This window comes from Vanessa atalanta, chromosome 29 (genome assembly GCF_905147765.1).
Source record: "Vanessa atalanta chromosome 29, ilVanAtal1.2, whole genome shotgun sequence".
Taxonomy (NCBI): domain Eukaryota; kingdom Metazoa; phylum Arthropoda; class Insecta; order Lepidoptera; family Nymphalidae; genus Vanessa; species Vanessa atalanta.
The window spans coordinates 4,826,561-4,854,185 of NC_061899.1; the positions used below are offsets into that span (position 1 = coordinate 4,826,561).

Below are 27,625 nucleotides of genomic sequence, written 5' to 3' on the forward strand. Positions count from 1 at the left end.
AGCTGGGATAAAGGCCTCCTCTCCCTTTGAGGAGAAGGTTTGGAACATATTCCACCACGCTGCTCCAATGCGGGTTGGCGGAATACACATGTGACAGAATTTCGTTGAAATTAGACACATGCAGGTTTCCTCACGATGTTTTCCTTCACCGCCGAGCACGAGATGAATTATAAACACCAATTAAGCACAAGAAAATTCAGTGGTGCCTGCCTGGGTTTGAGCCCGATATCATCGGTTAAGATGCACGCGTTCTAACCACTGGGCCATCTCGGCTATGTAAAAGCGAAATCTCAGATACTATAACACCTACAAACTTAAACTTGACAGGTTTCTTAGGGGATGTAGACATCAGCTATGAACGGATTTCACGGAACTATACCCCTAAGTGGGTAAAAAGGGGGTTTTAAGTTTGTGTCTTATGAACTTCGGGCGAGTAAAACCGCAGGTTAAGCTAGTATTTATATAAGATGAGTCTGTGAGTTATAAAATTACATGGAAATTGTCATAAAATTACATTAATCAAACAAACATCTGTATAACGTTATATTGAAAGTCTATTTACAATAATTTCAGTAGTATTGTTATTATAATTAATACTTAAAGTAAAGTTTATTATTATTATTTTTATATAAATATAAGTTAAACTATTAAATAACTAATTAAATATTATTATAGCAGCATTTAAATATAATTTAAATTTATGTTTTTATAAAAAAAAGTATCTTTGGCTTTACATAAAAGATTTAACACAAAGATATTTAAATGAGAAATCGGAATAGAAATATCTTGCCGTCTCTTTCTAATTCCCGATAAGTCATAAATATATACAGACAAAATATATATAAATAAAATTAATGGCTGCTTTCAATTAAAAAAAAAATACCTAAGCTAATCGAAATCACAAAATTGAGTTACACGTAAGTACTACAAAAATGCTTTTTTTTTTTAATTTTCACCTTTTCGGAAATGTGGACTTAATAAAGTGTTGAATCACTTATTAAGTGTGCTTTAGACGACGTTTCAGAGTTATTATGTCACTGAACATGATTCAGCGATCCGACTGACTTTTTATACGTGTTCCAGTTTCGGTGAGCCAGTGGACTGACAGTTACAAGGGACATAATATTTTAGATTAGAAAATGCAAAGAGCTTTTCTAGCAATGATGATAAGGTTATCAGCGTCATAATATAGACCATAATTTGAACATGTTTCAAAAGAGTCTTTCTCTAGAGTTACGGTGACGTCACGTATAAAAATTCCATAAATTTTTCAAGCAACCATCAAATGCTTGCGTTTTTTTTTTAATTTAAAATCAAATTTTAAGTACAAATATCATCCGTATTTTAAGTATCGCCGTCTGAAGCTATTCGAGATGCCACAAAATTATACACAAACTTACAAAACAACAATTTAAATACGTATTCATTACGTCACTAAGGTTAAGTGATTTATTTTTAGCGATTATAACGATAGAAAAAAAACATATAAACTATGTACATTTTTTTTTTTTCGTCTAGCAAACTCCAAGGCACGTTTTTTTTCACCTGGCAATATTATTCAAAATTTATTTTCGGTGTAAACTCTTTAGATATGCGTGCGAAGATTTAAATATAATTAAAGTTAATTATTTAAACATTATAAATTCATTAATCGAACGAAACGTCAACTATTATATATAAACTACAATAAAAACTGTGTTACGAAAAAAAAAACTAACAGTAACTCAAATTAAAATATTTTTTACATTACAATTCTTTTTTATTTTAAAAAATGAGTATTTCCTCTATTTTTTTAATCAGGGGAATGTTTAAAAAAACTTGTGCGGTAATACTGTATCATAAATTAACTTATTTACAGACAGACAAATCATTTTTATCACGATTAATATTCACATCATGCTTATTTTTTTTTTTTATTTAATATTCGAAGCGAATATCGCGTGACTTATTTACAACACCTGTATATAGAAATAAAAAAAACGATATACAACAGATCAGTGCGGTAAATTTCAAATTACCAATAAATATATAACATATATTATCAACTGATATATATACATACATACTATACAGATATATAGCATGTTTAATAATGTGTACGAAAAAAAAAATCTTCTATATACAGCGTGTTCAAAAATAAAAATATCACAACAAAATCGAAATTAATCTTTCCGCTAACGATTTCACACACGCTGAATGATCAGTTCCTTCCGTCTCGCTCGCACCTCCGATTTTAGACAAGGACTTAGTCGCACTTAACTCAAATGTCCACTTCGCAGATTTTCCTCTTCTGCGGGAAGCCGTATTTGTCTTTTTTCACGACCTCCTGCTTTAAGCGCAGGTAGGTATCCAGCCTGGATAGCGCGTATTCCTAAAACGAGAAATTACATTACAAATTAAAAACAGATTAATATATCAGAATAAAATTTATTAATATATATTTATTTATAATACAACACTATACCAATTAACTACTAACATCCACTTTAAAATTCCTAACTTCGCAGACATTCAAAACGTCATTTATTCACGAATACATATGCATTATACTTGTAAGTAAGGTACCACCCACTCATCAGATATTCTACCCCCAAACAGCAGTACTCAGTATTGCTGTGTTCCGGTTTGAAGGGTGAGCCAGTGTAACTACAGGCACAAGGGACATAACATCTTAGTTTCCAAGGTTGGTGGCGCATAGGTGATGTAAGGAATGGTTGATATTTCTTACAGCCCCTTTGTCTATGGGCGGTGGTGACCACTTACCATCAGGTGGCCCATATGCTCGTCGAAAAACACTTGGATGTTAAAATGAACGAGTTCCGGTTAGTTTTCGTACACAATATTTTTATGTATTAAAGTAAGATAACCCCAGAGACCTTTCCAACGTAAGATCATTTAACCGAGAAAATAAATAAACGATTATCTAAATTGCCGTTTTATTTTCTTAAAAATTCTTATCTGTATTAATATTATAAAGAGAAATTTATTTGTTTGTACGTTGGAGGTAATCTCCGGAACTAATGATCCAATTTAAATAATGTTTTTACTGATAGAGAGCTACTTTATCCCTGAGCGCTATACGGTACAGATTATATTAATATCAAATCATTTTCTTTATTAATAATAAACAACGAAGATATAGTCATTTTCAGGGTTGCGTACCCAAAGGGTAAAAACTGGATCCTATTACTAAGACTTCGCTGTCTGTCCGTCCGTCCGTCTGTCACCAGGCTGTATCTCAAGAACCGCAATATCTAGACAGTTGAAATACTTACGTACCTATGATAAAAGTTAAGACCAAAATCCCACTTACCCAGTATCCGAAGGGTATCTGACTCTTGGATGCGTTCACAATGGACCAGAGACACCAGAAGAAGTGACTGGCCAAGGCGAAGGCGTCGACTTCGCACAACAGCTGATTTATGTCATCGATCGAGGGTTCAACCTCTTTGTCCTCCGAGAGGTTGGTGTGGTAATGCTTTAGGTACTCCTTGATGAATATCTCCTGGAAATAGGGGGGTTAGGGTGAGATCTTTGGTGAGTTGAATACAATAACGTGTAAAGCGGATTGACTTGCTCTGTGGGTCTATATATATATTGGTTTATTGAGTAATCATTAAAACTTTAATACTTTATTATATGAATATAACATTCAGACCTTAAGGGATTACGTATAATTATTGGTATTATTCACAAAATATAATATAATGACACTTTTCATTGATTAACTATCTAGAAAAATATTTTTAATCTTTAAATATATGAAAAAAAAAAAACGGAAACAATCAAATTTGAAAAAAAATTAATTACCAAATATACCGATGTTTTTTTTTAAAGTTTAATAAGTACGTTAAGACGAAACAATTAAAATCATTTACGATCATAGATTAAATAATGTAAATTAAACTCATTTCCTTCCAAGAAAAACGCGACGCCATTTTGTCATAGACAAGGGCAGAGTCTTTCCATAGTGTATGGTCCTCTCCGGCGGCCATATTTAATGCGGCAGCTAAAAACCAAGCATAAACAAACACAAGCTGCGTAGTGATTGTTTTAGGCCAGTTTATTGGCTATGTCAATTTGATATCACCTTCGAAAATAAATTATTACCTTTTTTTTTAAATGTAAAAATTTAAAGTAATTTATTTTTAATTTTCTACAATGTTTATTTATTGACATAGCTAATACGGATGATCAAACATTTTTTTAGTTTAGTATTATTTTAATCTGATTCTATGTTTGCCCTCTATCGAACACCATGTATACTAAGTGAAAAAAAAAAAAAACATTAATCGAAATAAATTATAGCCTATACCAATCACGGGAGGAGCAGAGACAAACAAACCACTCTGACCTTGAATTGACGCGATATCATTGGTCGAGATTTTGAATAATCTATGATAATCACTATGGATTCGAAAAAAAATGGCGTTTCGAATACCGACTTCGATATCGAAACAACTTTGGAAGTTGCATAAGTATAAAGTGGACATAAGTACTTAAGTGTAACAGTGTTGTATTATAAATAAAGATATATTAACCATAAACTGTTATTAGTGCACAATATAGCTGAGCTATTGACTAATCCCATGGAATATACAAATCTAAAGTTTGTTTATCTTTGTTCCTCCTTCGATTGGAATAGGATATATATATATAGCTACATTTATTGTGAAGTTTTGGCATTTGATAGAGGAATTTAAAGTCAATTGATATAGAACGAACCTCACCGCTTTATCGCGGACGGTGCTTCCGTACTCTGGAACTTTAAAAAATATGATCAAAGCGAAGGGTCAACGAGCGATTTTGTATATGTACTGTCTGTTGTGTCATCAGAAAAATATATAATTCGGATAAAAACCATTGATGAGGTTAATATTATTAAAAATTTTGTATAATTGTATACATAGTTAGATTATAATCTATCTCGTGATGTTGCAAACGGAGAATTGTTTGTAAACATTTGACTAGGTTAGTTTTTATTGTTTGACCGAAATTCACTTCGATAGTTTATAAAATAGAGTAAAATAATTCAGGAGTAATATCTACTTATACTCTATTCCAACCATAGCAGGAAAAAGCCAAATAAACAACATTTGATAGTAAATTGACGCGATATCATTGGTCGAGAGTTTAATTAACCAGTGATATACACTATGCGAAAAAATTGCGTTTTGAACGTAGACGAAACTGTTATCGGAATTTTGGTAAAATTAAAGTTTAAATAAGTAGTTAAGTGTAATAGTGTTGTATTATAAATAAAGATATATTAATCATAAACTCTTAGTAGTGCACAATATAGCTGAGTTATTAGCGAAACGCATTCAATACGTAAATCTAAGGTTTGTTTATCTTTTTTCCTACTTCCATTGGAATAGGCTATAAGTACTTGTATTGTGTATTTATCACACTTTTTTGCGTGTCATATCAACACTTTCTCATTAACACACACTGACATATATAAAAACTAACAACTCAGCCCGGCTTCGCACGAGTGGGCTAATATGGCAACGCAATATATTTATAAAGAAATTAGTTACTTATCAGAGATAACGTAACTTTCTAGTAGGAAAAACTTCTTTAGAATTCGATTATCAGTACCGGAGATTTATTGAGATATTTGTATTGCTTGCAGTTGGTATAACAAAATCGCTCGTTTAAAATAGCCCTTATGGTAACGACAATAAGGTTGAATCCTTATCAAGCTATTCATTGTTCTCAAGCCATGTGTCAATAGAAACTTCGAAGCGCACGCAGTTTATTAGTAAAATGATTTAGAGATATGATATTCAATATATTAAATTTCCCCGTAGACGGGAGATGTGTGTTTTTTTCAATGGCAACATTATAGAAAACATATTTCAAATGACAGTACCGAAATCTCTATGGGTTTGACTCTATTCATAGACATAGATAGAGTGAGATAATTACAAATAGTTCTATAGTATCCATTTAGAAAGAGACAAAGCGACTCTACAATGATTACTTTTCTGACATTTAATTTTACAAATGGATATATAATATTCGGAATAGCCATTCTCAATAACTTACATAATAAATAAATTCTCACTAGCACCCCCCTTTTAACCCCTTGAAAGCTGAACTATAAAAAGCCTAAATTTTTCCCGGAACTCAAACTATCTCCATACCAAAATTCATCTAAATCGGTTCAGCGATTTAAGCGTGAACAGAGTAACTTTCGCATAAGTATAAATATAAAATGGCCCAAAAATTTCTCACTCTAATTGAGATTTCGGCAATGTCATTACCACACCACAGAACACCATCTCCCATCCGACACCACCCAAAAAATAAACCCATATAAACCGTCGAATAATAAAAAAAAACTCACCTTCTGTTCCAAAGTGGGAGAATTCTCTTGATTCTCATAATAGAAGGGATGTTCCGGATTCGTGTAATCGTACGACCATTCCTGGAAATGGTTCGCTATATCGAAACCCCTGTAATTGTACGCACAGTACTCAAAGTCGATGAGCACCAACTTCGGTTCGCCCGAGTCTGATATGTGACTGTGAATGGAGTCAGATGTGTTCGTGTCGTCGTATTGGGTCAGAACGTACTGACTTTTCTTTGAGTCATCGTATGTGTATAGCTCATCATCTGATGTTGATTGGATTTCGTCTTCCAGAATGAGAATGTTACCTGAAAATAGAATCGTTAGTTTTAGTTGGTGGTAGGGCTTTGTACAAACCCGTCTGGGTAGGTACCATCCACTCATCAGGTTTTCTGCCGACAAACAGCAGTACGTTGTGTTTCGGTCTAAAGGATGAGTGAGCCTGTGTAACTACAGGCACAAAGAACATTCAATGTTAGTTCCCGAGGTTGGTGGTGAATTGGTGATGTGCGTAATGTAGACCAATAACCATTCGGTTTGGCCGTCTGTCTACCTATCAAATAAAAATGTTATAACACGGGCTCACTCATTCTGGTTCATCCATCATTATACTGGAACCTTCAGACCTACGAGTTTTGCTTACTAAATAATCTACCATCATTTAATCTCCACTGTCTTCCATATATTCCAAAGAGATCCACTTACCCTCCTGCATGTCATTGTGACAGAACACGACCGGGGACTCGACTGACGCGAGGAACTTCTTCAACCACTCAACCTCTTTCTCATAATCGACTGACTTAAGCTGTTTTATTATGCTCTGTTCTTCATCGTTCTAGAAGATAATTAAAACAGATTATAAATAGTTAATATTAATTATTAATAAATAGTTATTATTGCTGTTCTTCAAAGGCTCCTTCTCGAATCTCAGAATTCAACATAAAGGCAAAAGTCCCACTGGGAACAGATCTCCCCTACTAGTTGGAAGATTTATAGTACAGATCAGTGGTTATACATGGCGTGAAGGTTTTGCACGTGATTCTTCTTGACCGTGGACCACGGTCCACATGTCCATCATCTATCTATAAATCCACATCTATCTATTATAATTGGAAGGGCTTCTAAAGTATATCTGCCATAAATTAAAATATACTGGTTACTAGCTAAATCTGTGGCTTTATCCGCGCGAAATATATAAAATAGGTAATAGCACACAAATTATCCCCCCATTCAACCCCCTCGAGGAATTTATTCAAACAAGTAGTCTGAAGAGGTAACAGAAAGACTTTTGCATTTATAATATTACTATAGATGGTTTTTTTTTAAATAATACTAGGAAAGCCCCAAATTTATTAAGGAATTACTGTTATTCTTATTTACCCTTCTGAGTTAGGAGTGGGGATGACAATAGCCCAAAGGGGTTAGGATCGATCCTGCAACTTTTTACATCGCATATATATATATATAATATGTATACCTTGCCAGTCGCATTCTGCGCCAGCCTCTCCTCCTTGACCGTCTTCATCCACTTGCCCATGGTCTTCCACAACCAGTTAGGTTCCTTGGACAGCGGCACGTCCATCGAATGTATGGCAGCCATCTTCTCCGCTATTTTCATGGACAGAGCCGGTTCGGATAATTCTTTTGTGAGAAGTGAACGCGCCTGAAATATTGTAAATATATTGTTAATATAGGTGGTCACGGTGGTCCCCGTCACGGTAGCATGCGAAAGCGATCCTGTGACGCCCGCTGAAAAGACGGAGAGGGTACCGCTGGTTTGTTAATGGATATTCCGGTGTACTTTGCGCAGTCCTGGGCACCGGCGAGTCCCACATACATTTTACTGGAGGAAAAGCGTAATGCGTTTTTCCAGCGAGAAAAAATAATGTGGTCACTCCGATATCATTGGTCGCATTTGCATTATGGATTCGTGAATAAATGGCGTTTTAAATGTCGGCGAAATTGTTATCGGAACTTTGGATATAACATTAACATATATGGTTAAGCAGAATATTATTGTAGTATAAATATATATAATAAAGATATATATATTTAAATAAAGATATACTTAGTATAACGGATCTATTAGTAAACCGCAAGAAATACCTATGACTTGTTTTTATGCTATTTTTTTATGCCATCGGTAGGCGTACTCTCAAATGGGTCACTTGATGGACACTACTGTCCATAGACACCATATAAAATAAACGCCTCCAACCCTGGGAACCGAGATGTTATGACCATTGCACCTGTAGTTATACTGTTTACATGTAGTCCTGCGATTGAAATATACGATGCACAGGTGAATCAATCGAAAACTTAATATAATTATTAAATATACATGTACGTACAGGTATATATTCCTCGATCCTCCCCCCAGAGAACACGCCATGGAGCTTCGGACCCAATCTCCTCTCAGAGAGCAATGTGAATATCACAGATTCAGTCACTATAGCGTCCATCGCGCGCTCGCCATGGACTTGTCCATAAATTCTCAGCAACACCTGAAAGTAGTACCATATTGAAGTGGTTCTTAATGATAATCATGTACTCTTGACCGATTCCTGCCATTTCTATGAGCGATAATACATATTACATTGAATATCTCGTTTTTAAATATAAGCTTGTAGATCCCGAGGGGTTAGGTTTAAATTCAAACCCAAAGATATACCAATATAATATTGAGCCTCGGAGAGCACGTGAAGTTGGATGGTCCGGCAGATCACCTAACCCAGAACTAAGCAATTGGATCAAAAATTGTTGGGGTCGATTCAGATGAAGTGTGGACGGAGATAGCTTTAACACTTACTTAACATAGAGGCTGTAGAGGCTGCCTAATGAGACATCGCCCCCTCCCCTTATCGCAATTGGGTAACATAAATAAAGGTAACAAACGCTTGTTGTTGAACGTAACACTATCAATTATACTATAACTACCAGCGATTAAAAATTATAGATAAAAAAACAACAATACGACTACAAAAAAAAATAGAATTTTTATATGTATGTGTTGTGATGCATAGATGTTTATGTGTGTGTGTGATATAAAACAAAACAATATCACAAACCTTTTTCGGTTCATCCATCGAAAAGGAATGGGAACTCAAAATCGGTTTCTTCACCAGTCGACTCTCCTCCGTCTCTGGCGAGTTCTCTCTCGCGTACCCGCCGAGTTTCGACGTGTCTGACGGCAGGGCGACATAGTACAGGAAATTGGAGAGGCCACCACTGAAACAATTATCATAATTATAAAGCTTTATTTTCAAAAATAATATAAGTGCACCAACCAGACATTTTCTTAACACTAATGAGTTTACTTAGGCATAAAATAACACCAAGCACCCGCAGCCATGGTAGGATGCCATCAACTATCAGCGCCTTATCCTCACCATGAAATAAATCTTAATTAAGTTTTACTTGTTTTTATTTGTTTGGGCAAAATTTGCTGAAATAGAACCACTATCTTGAAATTTCACATTTGTTGATTCGTTTTCGAGGACAATTCGTTTTTGTGTTAAGCATGACGTAATGGTACCCAAGATTGGCTCCAGATGAGAGAACTCTTAAGCGATCGATGGCAAAGTTACGAAATTTTATATGCATTTTTAGCATTAGCAGCCTGTAAATTTTCCCACTGCTGGGCTAAAGGCCTTCTCTCCCTTTGAGGAGAAGGTTTACAAGGAAGACAATTTTACTAAAAAAAATATATTTAAACGAACCAAGGCTCTTAAAACTTAAACACTTAAAAATTAATTACTACATGGTAGTGTATGTGTTTGTCTGGATAGGTATTCATCATCCGAATCATTATTCTACCGTCTGATTGAAATATTTAATATTGTCGTGTTTCAACGGTGAGTAAGCCAGTGTGTTCCCAAGGTTGGTAGTGCATTGGCGATGAAGTCCTTATTGTTCAAGAGGGCTCTTATATCTTCAGTATTCGTCTACGTCACCAGTGATACTAGTAACGTACGACAATGGTCAAGGGCCGAATACTTATATTATGAAATGTTACAATTAAATGTAATTGTAAAAAGTTGAATATTTAACTTGAAAAGAAATGATTTACTATTGAGATTGACGGTTATTCTTATCTGAATCGGTTTACCGAATCGGCAGTGTCGTGGCATTTAATAAAAAAAATGGGTATCCATCACCTAGTGTCATAAACTCCTAGATCCCAAAAAAAAATCAAAATAAATAAAAAATGAAGAATTGAAAATAATCGTTAAGAAACATTTGTGTGTTAAACTCAATTATAAAAGTTGATGATTTTTAGATAAAGATACACCTTGGGAATAAAACGATCACATCCATTACATACATTTTTTTACATTAGCAGCCCGTAAATGTCCCACTGCTGGGATAAAGGCCTCCTCTCCTTTGAGGAGAAGGTTTGGAGCATACTCCACCACGCTGCTCCAATGCGGGTTGGCGGAATACACATGTGGCAGAATTTCGTTGAAAATTAGACACATGCAGGTGTTTTCCTTCACCGCCGAGCACGAGATGAATTATAAACACAAATTAAATTTCAGTGGTGCCTGCCTGGGTTTGAACCCAAAATCATCGGTTAAGATGCACGCGTTCTAACCACTGGGCCATCTCGACTCTCGATCACATCCAGACCGTACCAAATAAAAAAAATAAAAATCACACTGTAAATATAAACACTGTTTTTGAAAAAAGAAACGAAATTAAAAAAAAAAAGCAATTTCTTTAACCAGTTCTTCTCAGGTTTAGGATATTTCTTTCCGAACTTGTGGTAGATTTTTTTCATGATGATCAATATGTAAGTGTAATACTTCTATATTGAAGATTATTGACTTTTGACGTTTGACTTCAGATCCAACTAATATAATATACCGAACCGTCTGTTCGGTATTTTATATAACATTAGGTATATGTTTTGTATGTTGTCGTTTCAACGTACGTCATATCGATCCTATATTTCCACTGACCTACTCACAGATTCATTTATCATAAGACGTGAAGAGATTACGTTAGTGGTGCCATGGCTTTATTACCAACTACTAATAAATACTGTAGTAAATTTGTATGTATATATTATTACGTTTAACTTTATTAATTCAGTATATAATGATTGTCCATATGATGGTGAGCGTTTTGGCGAATGATGGTGAGTGGTAATCATTGCTTAGTTCACTTGGTAACTAAGATGTCAAAATCAAATCAAAATATACTTTATTCAAGTCGGCTTTTACAAGTACTTTTAAATAGTCATTCAATAAACTATATAAAGTAAAGCTACCACCGGTTCGGAATGTAGATTCTACCGAGAAGAACCGGCAAGAAACTCAGTAGTTACTCTTTTTCAACATCTAAAAATACAGTTATATAATGTTGCTTAAATACAATTATATATGTATGTTATGTCTCCTGCCTGGAAGTCAACAAGCATTAACTCTACGCTTTTTTATCATCTATATAATCTTGTATCGAATAATATGCCTTCTTTACCAATGTATTTTTTACAAATGACTTGAATCTATGAAACGGCAAAGTTAAAAATGTCTGCGGAATTATATTATAGAAGCGGATACCTTGCCCCAATAATGATTTATTGACTTTGCGGAGTCGAAAACTTGGCGTATATTCCTACACGTACTTTAAATCGATACTAAAAGTTTTTACTAGACGTATGAATTTACTATTTTACATGCTTGCTGCATGTAAAATAGTAAATTATAGTATTAAGTAATGCTGTTTAGTGGTGATGCAGTCCAGACCAGCCAATTAACCATCACAAATGCACAAGGGTGTGCTCAAATATACACAGGTGCAGTCTTTATCTTTTCACTTTAATTGTTCGATGGGACGGCATCCTACAGGACTTGAAAAAGTTCAGGCACAGATGCTTTCCAAGGTAATATATACACCTCAACTCCATAACTTTTTATCGGCCAGACTTGATGTTTGAAACTAGGACCTCGGAATCTAGAGCCTTATATCTAGATGTACTAGACCAATAACCATCACTAGACAGAAAGAAATGATATAAACGAACTTTGACCTTGAATTTACATGACATCATTGATCGAGTTCTTGAACAATCATATTCATTATAGATTCGAGATAAAATGGCGTTCTGAATGGCGGCAAAGTTTTTACTTGAGAAGTGGATATAAGTAGGCAATATTGTTTTATTAATTAGATGTTTTATTCAAGAAATAATCGCATAGAATGAGTAAATCTAGGGTTTATCTACATTTTCTCCTTTGTAAATAAAATTAATCAATGCATTTACTTCTTGAACTCCACGCTTTTTATCAACATTTAACGACTAAATAAATTTCTCATCATGTGATACAAAATTATTTATCATAAACATAAGTACACGACAAAACATAACCTAGACGCAAAATTTCAGCCATGACAAGTTCTAATACTGAACAGATTAAATATATCGTTACAATTTAAAGAAAGAATTTAACATTGTTTTTTTTTTCAAAGTCGATTGAGGAAAAACTACATTTACTAAGAATCTTATCCGCTGTCCAGTAAAAAGTTGAAAGAAAAACTAGCACACAACGACATAAAAATGGATACCATTAATCGCTTTCTGAGGTGTGGTTTAAGTCATAAACGGAATAGTTATTACACTGATACTTTTGATACCCAATATTTTTCGACCGTTGCTTCAACTGATTATGACAGGAAAAGGGGTGACAGTTGGAAGGTACCCTGTATCATCATCAGTCTCCCTGACGACGTGTATGAAAAATTTCATGATGATTAATTGAATTTTTTAGACGTGAAAGCGTAACAAATAAACAAACCCACTTTGCATTTTTTTAATATATATATTTTTTTAATTTACTTTTTAGACATAGACAATGCCGCTGTAAGAAATATTAACCATTCCTTATATCACCAATGCGCCACCAACCTTGCGAACTAAGATGTTATGTCCCTTGTGCCTGCAGTTACATTGGCTCACACACCCTTCAAACCGGAACACAACAATACCAAGTATTGCTGTTTGGCGGTAGAATATCTGATGATTGGGTGGTACCTACCTAGACGGCCTTGCAGAAAGCCCACCACCAATTGGTCAAAATTTTCCATAGACATTGGTACTGAAAGATGTGTGCCATTAAACTTGGGTACTAAGATGTTCCTAGTGTATGTAGTTACACTGACTCACCCCTCTAAACAGGAATGCATTTTTCCTAAATACTTCTGATACCAATCAGGTAGGGTAGGCACAGAAGTCAAATAAGCTGCAAAACTTGCCCTCATAGACGATGTTTTGCAGCGGTTCTGCCTCGTTGTTCTAGTTATAATATATACATGGCCGCAGATCCTAAAGTCCTGATCAAACCAGGTCGGGCTTATCCATTATTGTGTCAAAAAATGGAAGTATCTATTCCGATTCCTCGGAAAGCACGAGATGCTGTTAATCCTGCGCCTGAACCCTTTCCAGTCGTGTCTGTGATTTAGTGTTATTATGAGAGTGAGAGAATATGATGCTTCTGTGTTTGCGGACAAATTTGTGCACTCCAATATGTCCTGCGTAGTTAGCTGGTCTTCCTTGAGATATAGAACCGTAACCGAAATCGGTCAGTAGGACAGTACAGTGACAGCCTGTAAATTTCCCACTGATGAGCTAAAGCCGAAGAAGTTTGGAGCATATTACACCAAGCTGCTCCGACGCGGTTTGGTTACACATGATACACATATGGCAGATTTTCTTTGGAATTAGGCGCATGCAGGTTTCCTCACGATGGTTTCTTCTACTGACGAGCACGAAATGAATTATAAACACCAATTAACAACATGAAAATTGAGTGGTGCTTGCCTGGGTTTGAAGCAGCAATCATTGATTGAGATGCACGCGTTCTTAGCACTGGGCCATCACAACTCTCATCGGTCAGGAGAACGTCATCATAAATTTACTAATTGTTACTTCTCAAATTTATTAAGTTGAATTAAATAATTGAAAATCTCATAGCTTATTACTTGCATTACATCACAAGATAAACTCCCCAAGGTCATTCGTTTGTTTACGTTTTTTCCTCATCCATTGTGGAACTCGAAGTGACTTTTTAGTCGATATTGTTGTAATTTTTTTTTTAATCACAACAATTCCGTGTTCTGTACACCTATTGATGTAGTGAATTGTCATTAAAAACACCAGCGACTTTCCAAAGGTTTTCAAAGGCGTCATTGTGTTTCATGTTTTCAATTCTTTAATCGTCGAAAAAACATTTTTTGCGGTACAATCGCTAGTTTTTTAGTATCTATTTTAATATATTTATTTATTGAGTTCTATATTTATATCTACCAACTGCCTGGACCGACATTGTAGCATCAAAATTTAAACAAAGTTAGGCCTTTTCTCGCCTAAAAGTTAATTTTCAAAAAACATTCCATGACGAATACTTATCATATAAAGTGTAAACATACTTATAAAAGCGAAATACCGCTCACTGATAAATCACGAACAATCAGAAACTATAACACCAACAAACTTGAAATTTAGCTGGTATACGGTGTAGTCATCCGCTAAAAACGGATTTTACGAAACTCCGAACTCCACCCTGGGGGGTAAAACGGGGCTCGGAAATATGTGTTTTAAAAAATTCGCGCGGGCAAAGCCCTCGGTTCAGCTAGTAATCTTCTAAAACATTGGCTGTGTTTGATAGTCAGGAGAGACGATTTTATAAATATAGATAAAGCCAAACAGTTTGTTTAGGCGCAGGTTCAGGAACTATCTGTTTGATTTGAAAGATTATTAAATGACAGCTAGTCCGTTTACAGTACCCCCTCCCCACCCCCTTATTAACAGACAAATCTTACTTGATTCTAACGGAGAAGTCATAATTGTTAGAAAATGTGATTCACCGAAGATTGCGAGTTCAAATCGAGGCGAGAACCGAACAAAATCAACATATACTCTTATGAATTGGGCTCATAACAGCATCAGTTTTGAATCGTCATACTACAGTGATCGGAAACTAAACTCCACCGAGAAGAACAGACAACAAACTCAGAACTCCTTTTCACCATTTTAATTACAGAGTATGTCCGTAAAGAACAATTATTTTTTTTATAAACCTAGAAATCAACAATAACGAAGCCCACACTTTTTTTTTCATTACAATAATCTTGTATCGAGTAATATGCTTTATTTATCAATGTTTGTTTGACATGACAAAAAAAAATCATATCCTTCATTTGTTTATACGTGTTAGAATAAACTTCTCACCTAACACTAAGAGCATTTGGCCCAGCAGTGGGAAATTAACATTCTCTTAAGTAACGTTATCTTTATGAAGTATTGTCTTACCTGATCCGTCTGAAGTCCAGATCCGTTGGATCAACGCTCTTCCAAGCACCGTGGAGGTAGTTCCTGCAGATCCTACCCGCTATCTCTCTCATTTCCGCTTCGGTACCGCATAATTGGAGTTTCTGAAAGAAATAAAACTAAGATTTTCAGAACGCCAACATATTATAATTTAAAAAAATATATTTGTTTATCTTCTATACAAAAATTGTAATAATCATCCGTATACGTTATACATCTATAAAAAACACTTCGAAGACAATAGCTTTTTTTTAATGAATATAAATTTGTATCATCATAGTCTATTTTTCAAATATGGTCTATGAACGAATGATATAGAAGCTGGTTACGGCTCGTTATTTTGACAAAAATATTCCATTTACAATCAAATTGTTGTAATCAAACGTCACGCAAACGTAATTTACAATCAAAATAGTTTTTTTTTTGTTATCTTTTATCTAAATCCCTTACCTTGTCAGGTAAGTCTTTTAATAAGATAAGAACGTGACACACACAAGTCATGGAGCTTATCTAATGTCATAAATATATCTATTTCCTTCCAGAACTTTAAGGTTGGGCAACACTTGAGCGACCGAGCGAAGCGAACGAGATAAAGATTTTTTTTTCATAAATTTATACGACGACTTTTCCACGAATAAATTAAATACAATTAAAACTCACTGATTTTTCATTTATAAAGTAATAAACAAATCTATACTAATATTATAAATGTGAAAGTAACTGTATGTCTGTTGTTCTCGTTGGCTAAACCACTGAATCGAATTTGATATCAAGCTTAAACTCCAAGGAGACATAGGCTACGTTTTATGCGTAACACCTAACAACCAACCCCTAAAAACGAATACGTACTATAATAAGAAATGGAAGTAGGAAAAAAGATAAACAAACCTTTTTTACAAGATTTACGTATTTCATGCGATTTGCTAATAACTCAGCTATATTATGCACTACTATGAGTGTATGATTAATTATATATTTATTTATAATACAACAGTAATCAACTAAACTATTTTTTTTCGCATCATTTTTACTTCCAAAATTCCGATAGCAATTTCGTCGACGTTCAAAACGCCATTTTTCCAAACGCAAATCCATAGTGAATATCATAGATTAATCAAGCTCTCGACCAATGATATCGCGTCAATTTGCTGTCAAATGTTATTTATTTGGCTTTTCCCCTCTTTTGGTTGGAATATAGTATATATATATATAATACATACAGTTATCACCGCAACTAATTATCCAATTCTGAATATGTTTTCACTGGTAGAAAGCTACATTATTCTCGAGCGCTATCTGTGTCAATTATAACACATCATTTTTATTATTTTTATTATCAATAAAATGCAACGCGAAGCCTATGTAAGTATTATTAATTTTAATGACCGTCGGCACGCGTCCGATTGCCATAATACGAGATAATATCAGGACTATTGACAGATTAAGCGGTGATTATCAAAATAAAAAGGCCATATAGGCATTTTAAATTTTACAACACGATAACTAAATACCTTAATGTCGAAAAATTGATAAGATATTTACAAATAGTATATTTTATGCAACTTTATACTTATATCACAAGTCACACCAGATTCCACTGCAATGTTTTTGAGCGATAACATTATGTTTAACAGTTTCGTTCAGAAAAACTTAAATGAGAATTTTATTGTTATTTTTTTATTATGTCCGGACAGACATATTACTCCACACCACCTGATGGTAAGTGGAAGTGGAGTCCAAACGCGAAGACGACTAGTAAAGTCAGCTAGAACGAGCTGCACCAGTCAGTCGCCATGCCAGCCCGCAAGATGCCTCTTCACTTAATAGAAGAATTCTAAAATAAAGTTTTTCCAACTAAAATGGGTATCGGTTATCTTCCGCCTGGACATTTTGAGCTAAGGCTAATCACAACGGTTGTAATATGCACAGAAGATAGAGTTACGCTCTCTATTCCATCTTGATAATCTTACGGGACCATAAAGCCGACCCTAAGTTCAGGCTTTACGTGGTTTTGCTATGATTGCTTCGAGTATAATGATAATATGGAGAAGAAAAATCAAAAGTATTTGATGAACGCTGAGGGTCTTACGAAGTTTTCAGTTCCAATGTGACGGCTGGTCAGCCGAGTGAATCGTCCATGATTCGACCAATAACTTCAACTGATTGAGCCTATCTGACAACATTTATAAACGGGATGTTCTCGCTTGAGATGCCCAAAAAACGGAGTCTGTTTTGGCTTAAGGTTCACCCTCTCTGAGTCTCAGTACTATCCTCTCGATAGAACATTAGCTTTACCAGAATATATATGATCCCTAATAAACGCACCAAAGATTAAATAATATATAAAGATATACAATTGTAAACTAAGCTATTGGCTGATAATTTCCTAGTTATTTGATAATATCTTTTACGTTTTATCAAGTTGATATATAGATGTTGTTTTACGATTTAAATACGTTTTTAGGATTAAGGCTATCTTATCCGAAGTTGGATAATGTTTTCGGAATTGAATCTGTCGTCATGTACGAACTGGGAAACGGCATCGCTTCAAAGCGATCGTGTCTTGCTAAAAAAGTCAAAAATCAATAGCCAAAATATGAATTTTGAGTGTACAGTAGTATGGAATTTAAAATTGTCTTAAAAATAAAATAAGTCTTGAGATTTTATTTTTGGAGTCATTTCATTAAGTCTCATATTATTTCGGTCACATAGCTCATCGTTAACCAGATAAACTGGAGAAGTTGATTGTGGTGGTCAAAGTGGAAGGTAAAAGACTCCACGGCGAACAACTAGCCGCTAGTGTGACTAGATTTAACTGACCTCGCAAAAACAACTGCGATAAGGAAAGCTGAAAAATATCACAATCAATGCAACGCAGATTTTCAAAGACACGACCTTTGGTGATGAAGAGAACAACCACGAAGACATTGAGTCTTAAGACTGGGCGGAATAGGTGCATCATGAATAAAAAAAGCAAATCAATATCAGAGTAGGCATCACAGAATTTTCCTTCATAGTGCTCTCATTCTCGTTGGTTTAATGATTGGGTTGATTGAAATTCCTGCAAGAACATACATCCACAATCAAAGAACCGTCATGGAAAAATAAGCTCTATTAGATGACATTTATCTCCTCAATGGGATAAAAGGATTTTGTCTATCAAGTATGCAAAATAATAACCATAATTCGTTAATTAGTTCCAGCAGATTTTTTTGGGTAGAGTTTTTTAACCAAATACCTGTCTGCTTCCCCGTTAAAGTACTCTAATTGCTTGTAAATATACATACCATAATATGTCAAAAGCAGCATATTGAATACGCCAATCAAACGAATTAAGTGAAGTTACAACAATAAAGTTCAAACATACTTTATTCAAGTAGGCTCTTATGAATCGTCGTGTTACAGAATAAAATTTAATTTAAAGTGACCACCGGTTGAATGTCGATTTCACAGAGAACCGGCACGGTACTCTCTTAAAAGAACAACTAAGTTAATGACGTATACCAAATGTGTTTCAGTTCAAGGTCACAGCACACACACAAGGTCTTTACCACTATAATATAGAATAGATTTGTGTTTAACGATTACAATAATACAACATTAAATTTATAAAAATTAAGTACCTAAGGTCACGAATTCCAAGTAAAGCACTAATTAGTCATAATCAAAGAATACTTACTAATTAATTTGAAACGCAATTAGTACATTTCGGTTGAAATTTTATCTATTAGTTACACAAAAACACGTGATTATTTTGATTACTACATGTATTTAAAACGGGATGTTTACCATGTTTTATATTTTTATTTGGTAGATTGTCTCTTTCATAAAATTATCTCGTGAATATGACATTCATAGAAAATGTCGAAATATCGAGCTCGACCAAATAAAAATAAAAAACATGGTAAATATTCCGTTTTAATTACTTGTAAACAAAACAGCAATTTTCGTTCTTCAAATGCCATTCAGGGAAAATAGTCAATTTATCGCATTCCTCAGCTGTTCCTTCGTTTCTGAAGAACGTAGTCCTGGTGCTGGTAGCAAGTAAGGGAATCATCCCTGCCAGGAGCCCGATTAACATAAACTGTATAAAGTTGTTTAATAGACTTTCCTTTTCAAGCAATATTAACATGAGATTAGGATCGATGAGTATTTGCACAATCTAAGTACAGTCCGTCATTCCATCCCCAAAGTTACGAGTCTCCGTGGCAAAAGTTAACTATGATAAATATGCACGACCGTCTACCGATTCTATAAAGAAAGACCGAATTATTCTTTGCAGACGTATCGGAAAATTACTTAAGTTAAAAAGTCAAGTGAGAGCGCCTCCCAACCGTAATGGCCGTCCATTAAACGCTATCAATTAAAAGTGAATTCAAACGCATTCAAAACATCGCAATTATTTAATTTTACACGTCAATCTGAATCGCGTTAAGTGAAACAAACTCAAATGATATTAGTGTTTACAACATTAGCTTTAAAGGTCACAATTGTGTGCAGCTATTCTAAACATCTTAATAGAAGATGACGTGGTTTTAATATAAAAATATTATATGTTAATGAAACAATTGCTTTGAATTATATTATTACTGGTGATAACAAAAGGCTGAAAGAAGACATGCCTTTGTCTTCAATCTTAAAAAAAAAAGTTGCGTTATCTACATCGGAATTCTTTTCATAGATTTTATTATGGTATAGGTTAGCGGACAAATGGATCACCTTATGGTAAATTATCGTTTTTTGTTTGATTGTTTTTTTTTGTCATAGGTGGCAAACGAGCAGGAGGCTCACCTGATGGGGGGCTGCAGATGCGTTGCCAGTCGTATCGGTTCAGAAAAACCGCCGGCGAAAGCTGTTTCTACAGAGTGGTTGTGCGAGGCAGAAAATGTCTTAAAAATCGCTGTTGTTGCCCATAGACATTGGCAACGCATGAAATATTATCCATTTCTTACATAACTCATGGGTCATCACCCTTGGAACTGAGATATTATGTCCTATTTCTTTGTAGCTAGACTAGCACACCTACCAACAGAACGCGAGAACATTAAGTATTGTTGCTTAGCAGCAGAATATATGAGTGGGTGGTAACTCAGGCGGGCTTGCACAATCCCCTACCAAGTATATAAGAAAATAATGTAATTCAAGGTAAATAACTCAAAAGATTATAAGACTGCTCTTTAATGTCACTGTTGTGATTCTCCTCTCGAAGAAGCAAATGTGCAACATTTTTGGACACACGAAGCAGATTCCATACTTCTCTACAATGTTCTGCTTAAGCGTTAATCACATAACCACATCTCGAACGATCTTATCAATAAATGGTACATAGAAGAAATTATATTGGGGTCAAAGATTGTTTAGTTTCAATATTTATTTAATGGCTGCTCGTCCAGACTTCGTACAGGTAAAATAATTTACTATTTTGTTTAAAAAAGAAAACCTGGAACTTTTTCCATACAATCCAATCTAACCAGAGACCAGCTCAAATATATACAGAAAAACATCATCGGATTAGGTCCAACCGTTTAGGAAGGAGTTCAGTGACATATTATCTTGGTGTGCGTGACATCTACGTTTGATACTCGATAAACGTCATACAACTTTCCTTATGTGAGTGTACTTAATTGTGTGTTAAATGTTGGGTACTACTTTTTTCAACGCCATCTCAATTTTGAAGACTGATCAAAAAATCACACTTCATACTAATTGAGTACATGTTTACTATTATATACGTAAAACTTAATTTAGAACTAACTGTACTTGCGGCTTTACCCTAGAAATGAACGAATAGCACCCCCTCCCCGCTATTTAGCGAAAAGTAGCCTATTTTCTTCTCCGAAACTCAAACCCAAACGCACCGAATTAAATCTAAATCGGTTCAAGCGTGAAGAGTAAGATGTAATGGTGTAAGAGTTACTTTCGCATTTATAGCATCGTTTCGGTTTCGTAGTTAGCAGTTGCGTTTCAGTGTTACCCGTTTTAAAATTAGCCTACTGACATGACAAGCGAAATCGATGTTGCCGTATCATATTTACTATATAGAAATTATAAAATAAATATACAGCAGTACTATCGATAGTTTGACTAACTATAGTTAACCACGAAAACTATTCAGAATATCGATAGTACTATCGATAGGATCATTTTGGTCAATACTATCGATAGTATCGATAGCTCTCCGTGAGCAATACTATTGATAACGGCGACACTATGAATAGTATCGCTAGCTCTCTGTAAGCAATACTATTGATCGATTTACTATTAATATTTAAAACGTCACTAGAGGTGAAAGTGACAATGGTAGTGGTGACCAGTGTTTACGCAGCAAACGTACGAGAAAGGAGGTAGTCCGATATGGACACTTATAATGCCGTCAACGTCTATCCGCAAACTTCAGTCTCGTGAACAAGACATTCGTAGATAATGTCGAAATATCGAGCTCCAAACAACCAAATAAAATAAAAAAACATGGTAAATATCCCGGTTTAAATACTTATAGTAATAAAAATAACCATGTTAATTTAAAATCTTATATTGATCGATTGTTTAGGTTAAAAGTAATGTTTTTTTTTTTTTATTACTATCGATAGTATTGCTCATGGGGAGCTATCGATAGTATTGACACGTGACAATACTACCGATAGACTATCGATACTATCGCTAACACCTAACTATCGATAGTCTATCGATAGTGGACAATCAATATGCAACACTAAAATCTTACACGTCATTGTAATGTATTAGTAACGTGTTACTATGTTACATAACATCATATTTGTAACGAATGACATATGTTGTTACATTGTTACATTAATTAGTCAAGTGTTATACATATTTACTGAGCAATTAGAAATAACCCGATAAGCTATAGTGATCGTTAAGATTATCCTAGATTCAATAATCCATAGCTCTACTCTATCGTAAACACGAGAAATAAATCTGTTTAAAATTATTATGTTTTTTTTTTTAAAGTAAAGCGACCTCCAAGGATCGACGACGATCTGCCACACCATATTCCACGTGAGTGAAAAATAAAAGGGTTGGGTTAGGTAAATGATTCTTTTTTTTTTCATTTCCCACGATACTATTGTACATTCTTAGGTTCTGTAGACAAAATACTCGCAATTTGATGATATTAGTTGCGTATTAATATATTCGTTTATAACTTAAGTCCATTAAATATGAAAAATATGTTAGGAACGTTTGTTCTAAACCGAATTTTTCTTAAAAATCAGTATAAGTTTTACGTATATCGGTTCAGTAGTTTTTTAAGTTATACATTAATAAAAAAACTTATCATTTATTAGTACAGATAATAGAATTAAAAGACTCGTTGTTCTAGTGGCTAACAGATCGAAGTTCTAAGTTTAGACCCCAAGTCGGGCCGATAAAATTATCAGTATTTAAAACGGAATATTTACCATGATTTTTATTTGGTGGAGCTCGATATTTCGACATTATCTTCGAATGCCTTATTCACGAGAGCGTGTTTTTATTCGAAAAATGCTCAGTAACAGCCCGGAGTCTGCAAGATGGATGTGTGTACTCCCATGCTTCAGAAAAGATCCGACCCATCGGATTATGTGAGTAAGGGAATAAATAAGTGGAATTGTTCTATATTCGAATGTGTTTAAATTTTGAATCTCAAAACAGTTGAAAGTTTTAGGATGAATGCTGTTGAATCTGTCACGTTATGTACGAAAATTAATCTTTCTAAGGAAAATGTTCGTGCAATAATATTCTACAACTTTAGAAGAGGCCTGACACGGCTTTAGTGTTTTGCGGACTGTCGAACGCTGGTATTTAGAATTCCAGCGTGGACATACTAGTGTAAGTGATAAATTGGCGAACGACGCCCTAAATTCGCCTTCACTGAAGATAACATTGCTGTGAGACACCTAATTCTCGAAAATCGTCATGTGACGTAGCCAGACATAGAGGCTCTATTAGGTAACTCAGGGACAAGCATTCAGAAGATCTTGCATGAAGCGCTTGGTGTGAGAAAGCTAATTTGCCGTCGGAAACCGCATCCGCTTTCCGACCCTCAGAATGCGGCCCGCGTCAAATGGTGTAAGAAAACTCTGCAAAGGCTCAACCAAGGAGAGTCAAATCACGTCTACGACATCAACAGTTGTGAGGAATCTTGGATCTATGCCTACGATCCTGATTTTAAACAACAATCTACAATCTTTCAAGACGAGCCAAAGCAGAATAAAGTTGTTCGTTCTCGAAGCACTTCAGAGAAGATGGTGGCCACGTTCATTGGAAAAACCGGCCATGTTGCGCATATTGCACTTGAAGATCGTAGAACGGTTAACGCAGAGTGGTATACAACAGTTTGTTTACCACAAGTCATCACCGAACTTCGAAAATCTAACTCAAAGCGACGCATCATCCAGCACCAAGACAAGGCGAGCTCACACAACGCTCGTCAAACGATTGTGTTATTGAAGTGTTTTTTTCTTCAAGCGACAAAACTTAAAAAGCATGCACGAGGCATTTGCCCTGCTAGTTGGCTGGTCACCCATGAAATTGACCGAAATCGATCAGGACGACATCATCATCAGTATAAATACGGTCATAGAGTTGAGAAAAACAGATGCAATCATAGCATGCATGGTGAAGAGTAGAAACCCAGATTACTGAGTATTTCTCAACCTTTTGGATTTTTATCCAATATCAGTCTCATCATCTCATCTGTAAGGATTTGTGCAAACCTGCCCTGGTAGGTAACACACACTATAATATACAGCGAATCAGCAATACTAAGCATCATTGTGTTCTGGTTCAAAGGATGAGTCAGCCAGTGTAACTAAAGACACAAAGGACATAACCTCTTAGTTCCAAACATTGGTATCGAAAGAAACTGCGAATATTTCTTACAATACTGATGTCTATGTGTATCGGTGACAATAACCATTTGCCGACTGTCTGTATGAAATTAAATAAATTCAACAACCTTGAAACATGTAGCCTCGTAACGTTCTAGACTATACAAAACAATAGGAAGTCATCATCATTACATACAAAGCACTGAAACATTAATATATCGACACTAGCTGAATCTGCGGCTATATTTAAAATTTATAAAATCTTTACCCGTAGAACACAAGCCTTTGCCTAAGTAAGTAGCAAGTTTCATCTTAATCTGTTTACATGTCTGGGAGGTAATCAGCAGTTACTTTACCTATAATATTTTATTTATAATATTAGCATAGATGGCTATATAAAATGTTTAATTTTATACAATTCTATATCCCCCCCCCCCTATCATTTACAATTACATATATAACCTTATACATATTCAGTTTACATAATTAAATAATTAATTGCATACTTAAGTAAATTAATGTCAAACTTATTATCATATTGTTAAAATTAAATTTAACTTTCAGTAAGAGGCCCTGAGTTAAAACTCCGGACTGACTAAGGTCAGCCTCGATCAAAGATTACTCATTTAATCCAGGCAAACGCTACTATTATTTAATAAGAGATAGATTTTTTAAAGATGGTAAATATCCAGGAATGATTTACTGGCACTGGCTTAATCACTCCATTTATTTAGCCATTTATTCACTTGATTTAGGCTTCTTTGAGATTATTCAGAGGCGGTATATTAGCAATGATATTCTAGTGCTTAAATATGGAAGAGATGACTAATTAGCCATAAGTCCGCCCATTGTACAACACTCGTAATCAACTTTATTTTTGTATTTTACCAACTTTGTTTTACTTATTTTTTTGTGTGTTTCTTTATTTCTGTTTGTGGTGTAAAATAAAGTATATTTCATATAATGCACATTCGCAATGAGGAAACGTGGCTGAATAAGCCGTCTCTATATTAGAAGAGATCTCAATGCCATACTGGGATAAGTCTATAACTATATTTAAATTAAATTGAATGAATAAGATATGCGAGGGAATTGTTATATGAGGTAAATCATAAATGATGATTCTGAGTTCAAAGCCTTAATTAGTGTTTAAAATTCAAATCATAATGAGAATATGACATATATCCAACCTAAATAGGACAAAACTCAAATAGGGAGAGGCATTTACTCAGCAGTGGGAAATGAGAGGCTGTAACTTTACTTTTTTAATCATTCTAATAATCAGGATTAGTTGAGTGTAAGTCAAAGAGAGAGTCAATGTTTAATTAGTGCATAAATATATAAGTTAAGTAAGAAAGTAACATTAACTGTTCCACAGTACTAAATAAACAGTGACCGTTTAAATTTCATGTATAGTGTTTTGTGGTAAATGGATCCAAAACAGTATAGCAGTCGAAACACATTAATGATTTTCAGTACTTTTTACCAAATACATTAAACAATATTACTTAATAAAATTACTATGGAATAAAAGGTAAAAATTGTATTTTACACATTAAATTAAACAAAATGACGACAGTTTTTTTTTGGCAGCCAAAAAAACTGATCATAGTTAGATAAGCAAACTGTGATATATAATAAAGTATTTATTAACTATAGTCATAGTATATCTTCAGTTAACATATAAAGACGCAGAATACAAAGTCGCCAGAAGAGTATGAAAATTGTATGGTATACTAGTCATTTAAAAGATATTGTTATGTTTTACAATGTTTAATTTTACCATGAGTTAAGCAGGCACATTTATATGAACATTTAATTACTTTTTTCAAGACATTAAGATATAGAAAATTGTACGGTCTCTATAATTATGTTAATTTTTTTTAATTTATAGGAAATAAGCAAAGGTGTGTAAATGTGTAAGTCATTTAAAAAAAAAAACAATGTTATATAATCATTTGATTATATGGTATATAGAATGGAAAATTATTTCAGTTCAGTTATTAGTAGTGTTAAACAGGTAAGGTCATAATTTTCAGATAATAGTAGATAAAACACGAAGGAAAACGCCAAGGTTATGGTAAGAAATATAAAGGTTTTATTCTCTGTATTATAACGATGAAAGAAGAATTAAATTACTGCAACATACCCAGTATCGGCTCCGATTCATATCAATAAATCTTCTATAATTATTTTTAACACACACTAATATATTTTTAATATATAAAGACATTAATATATTATTTTTAACTTGTCTGTACTTGCGCGAACTCAGTGTGCGCGAAATTGTGGTATTATCACATAGAAGTATGATACAGACACGAAAGAGAACGTTCCGTGCATAAAATTCTTACTTTCATAAGTTTATTAGAAAATAATTTTATACTTAGGTTAGCGGTACAATATTTGACACAATTTCCCTTACTATTGATTTAATTTGTATTTTGATTTGTGACATAAAAAAAATGTTGCCCGTATCAAATAATAACTATAATTAGAATGAAAATATTTATATAATACATATAATAACATAATATTAAATGCTTTGTTGACAGATTCGTATCCGTTGATTTAAATAACAAGTTTATTTATTTATCAATGAATCATTTCAAAACAAATTAATTTATAACATTCTTTCAAGGAAATGACGTGTAAATTAAGTTTTTATCATTTCATCATAATTGCAGATCGTAGTTATTCCTTTTTTGTTAATTAAGACACATATTTTTTTTAATGTTATTCTTAAAAAAAATTAAGATACTTATTATTTATGGATTTTATTTATAGGTATTTTATAGGATTTTATTTTAACCGCAACACGACATCACTAACACAGTTTTTCATATGTTTATTGAAAGTTTAAATCTTTGTAGTTATCTCCTTGCAATACGTCACAGGGTGGTATGATGTTCGTATCAAAAAAATATAGTATAAAAATATCACTATAACTATTTTATTCTTTGCAAAACAACCAAATTACCTTCGCCATCGTTTTTATATATCTTCAGTGTGTTCTATTATATAGTTTAGATAATTTTTAATTCAATTGAAAGAAATCACCGACTTTACAACGCAAGTATTACGTCTGTACTCCGCAAGTTAAAAATA

The 27,625-nt window shown here is 34.1% G+C and overlaps 1 protein-coding gene across 4 annotated transcripts; it reads right to left on the reverse strand.

Moving 5' to 3' along the window:
- Positions 1–1,773: 1,773 nt before the first annotated feature.
- Positions 1,774–27,625, reverse strand: LOC125074980 (choline/ethanolamine kinase). Of its 4 annotated transcripts, none has more exons than XM_047686482.1 (9): positions 26,667–26,700; positions 15,669–15,790; positions 9,424–9,583; positions 8,707–8,859; positions 7,833–8,018; positions 7,061–7,190; positions 6,353–6,663; positions 3,314–3,505; positions 1,774–2,371 (listed from the first exon to the last, which is right to left on the reverse strand). In XM_047686482.1, exons 1-9 carry the CDS (start codon positions 26,685–26,687, stop codon positions 2,261–2,263), a joined length of 1,386 nt encoding a protein of 461 aa, XP_047542438.1. In that variant the 5' UTR covers positions 26,688–26,700; the 3' UTR covers positions 1,774–2,260. The 4 variants fall into 4 exon arrangements, with proteins under 4 accessions (XP_047542438.1, XP_047542439.1, XP_047542440.1 ...); XM_047686483.1 differs by lacking the exon at positions 26,667–26,700 and adding an exon at positions 27,498–27,625 and having other exon boundaries at positions 1,775–2,371; XM_047686486.1 differs by lacking the exons at positions 1,774–2,371; positions 3,314–3,505 and adding exons at positions 4,726–4,765; positions 27,498–27,623.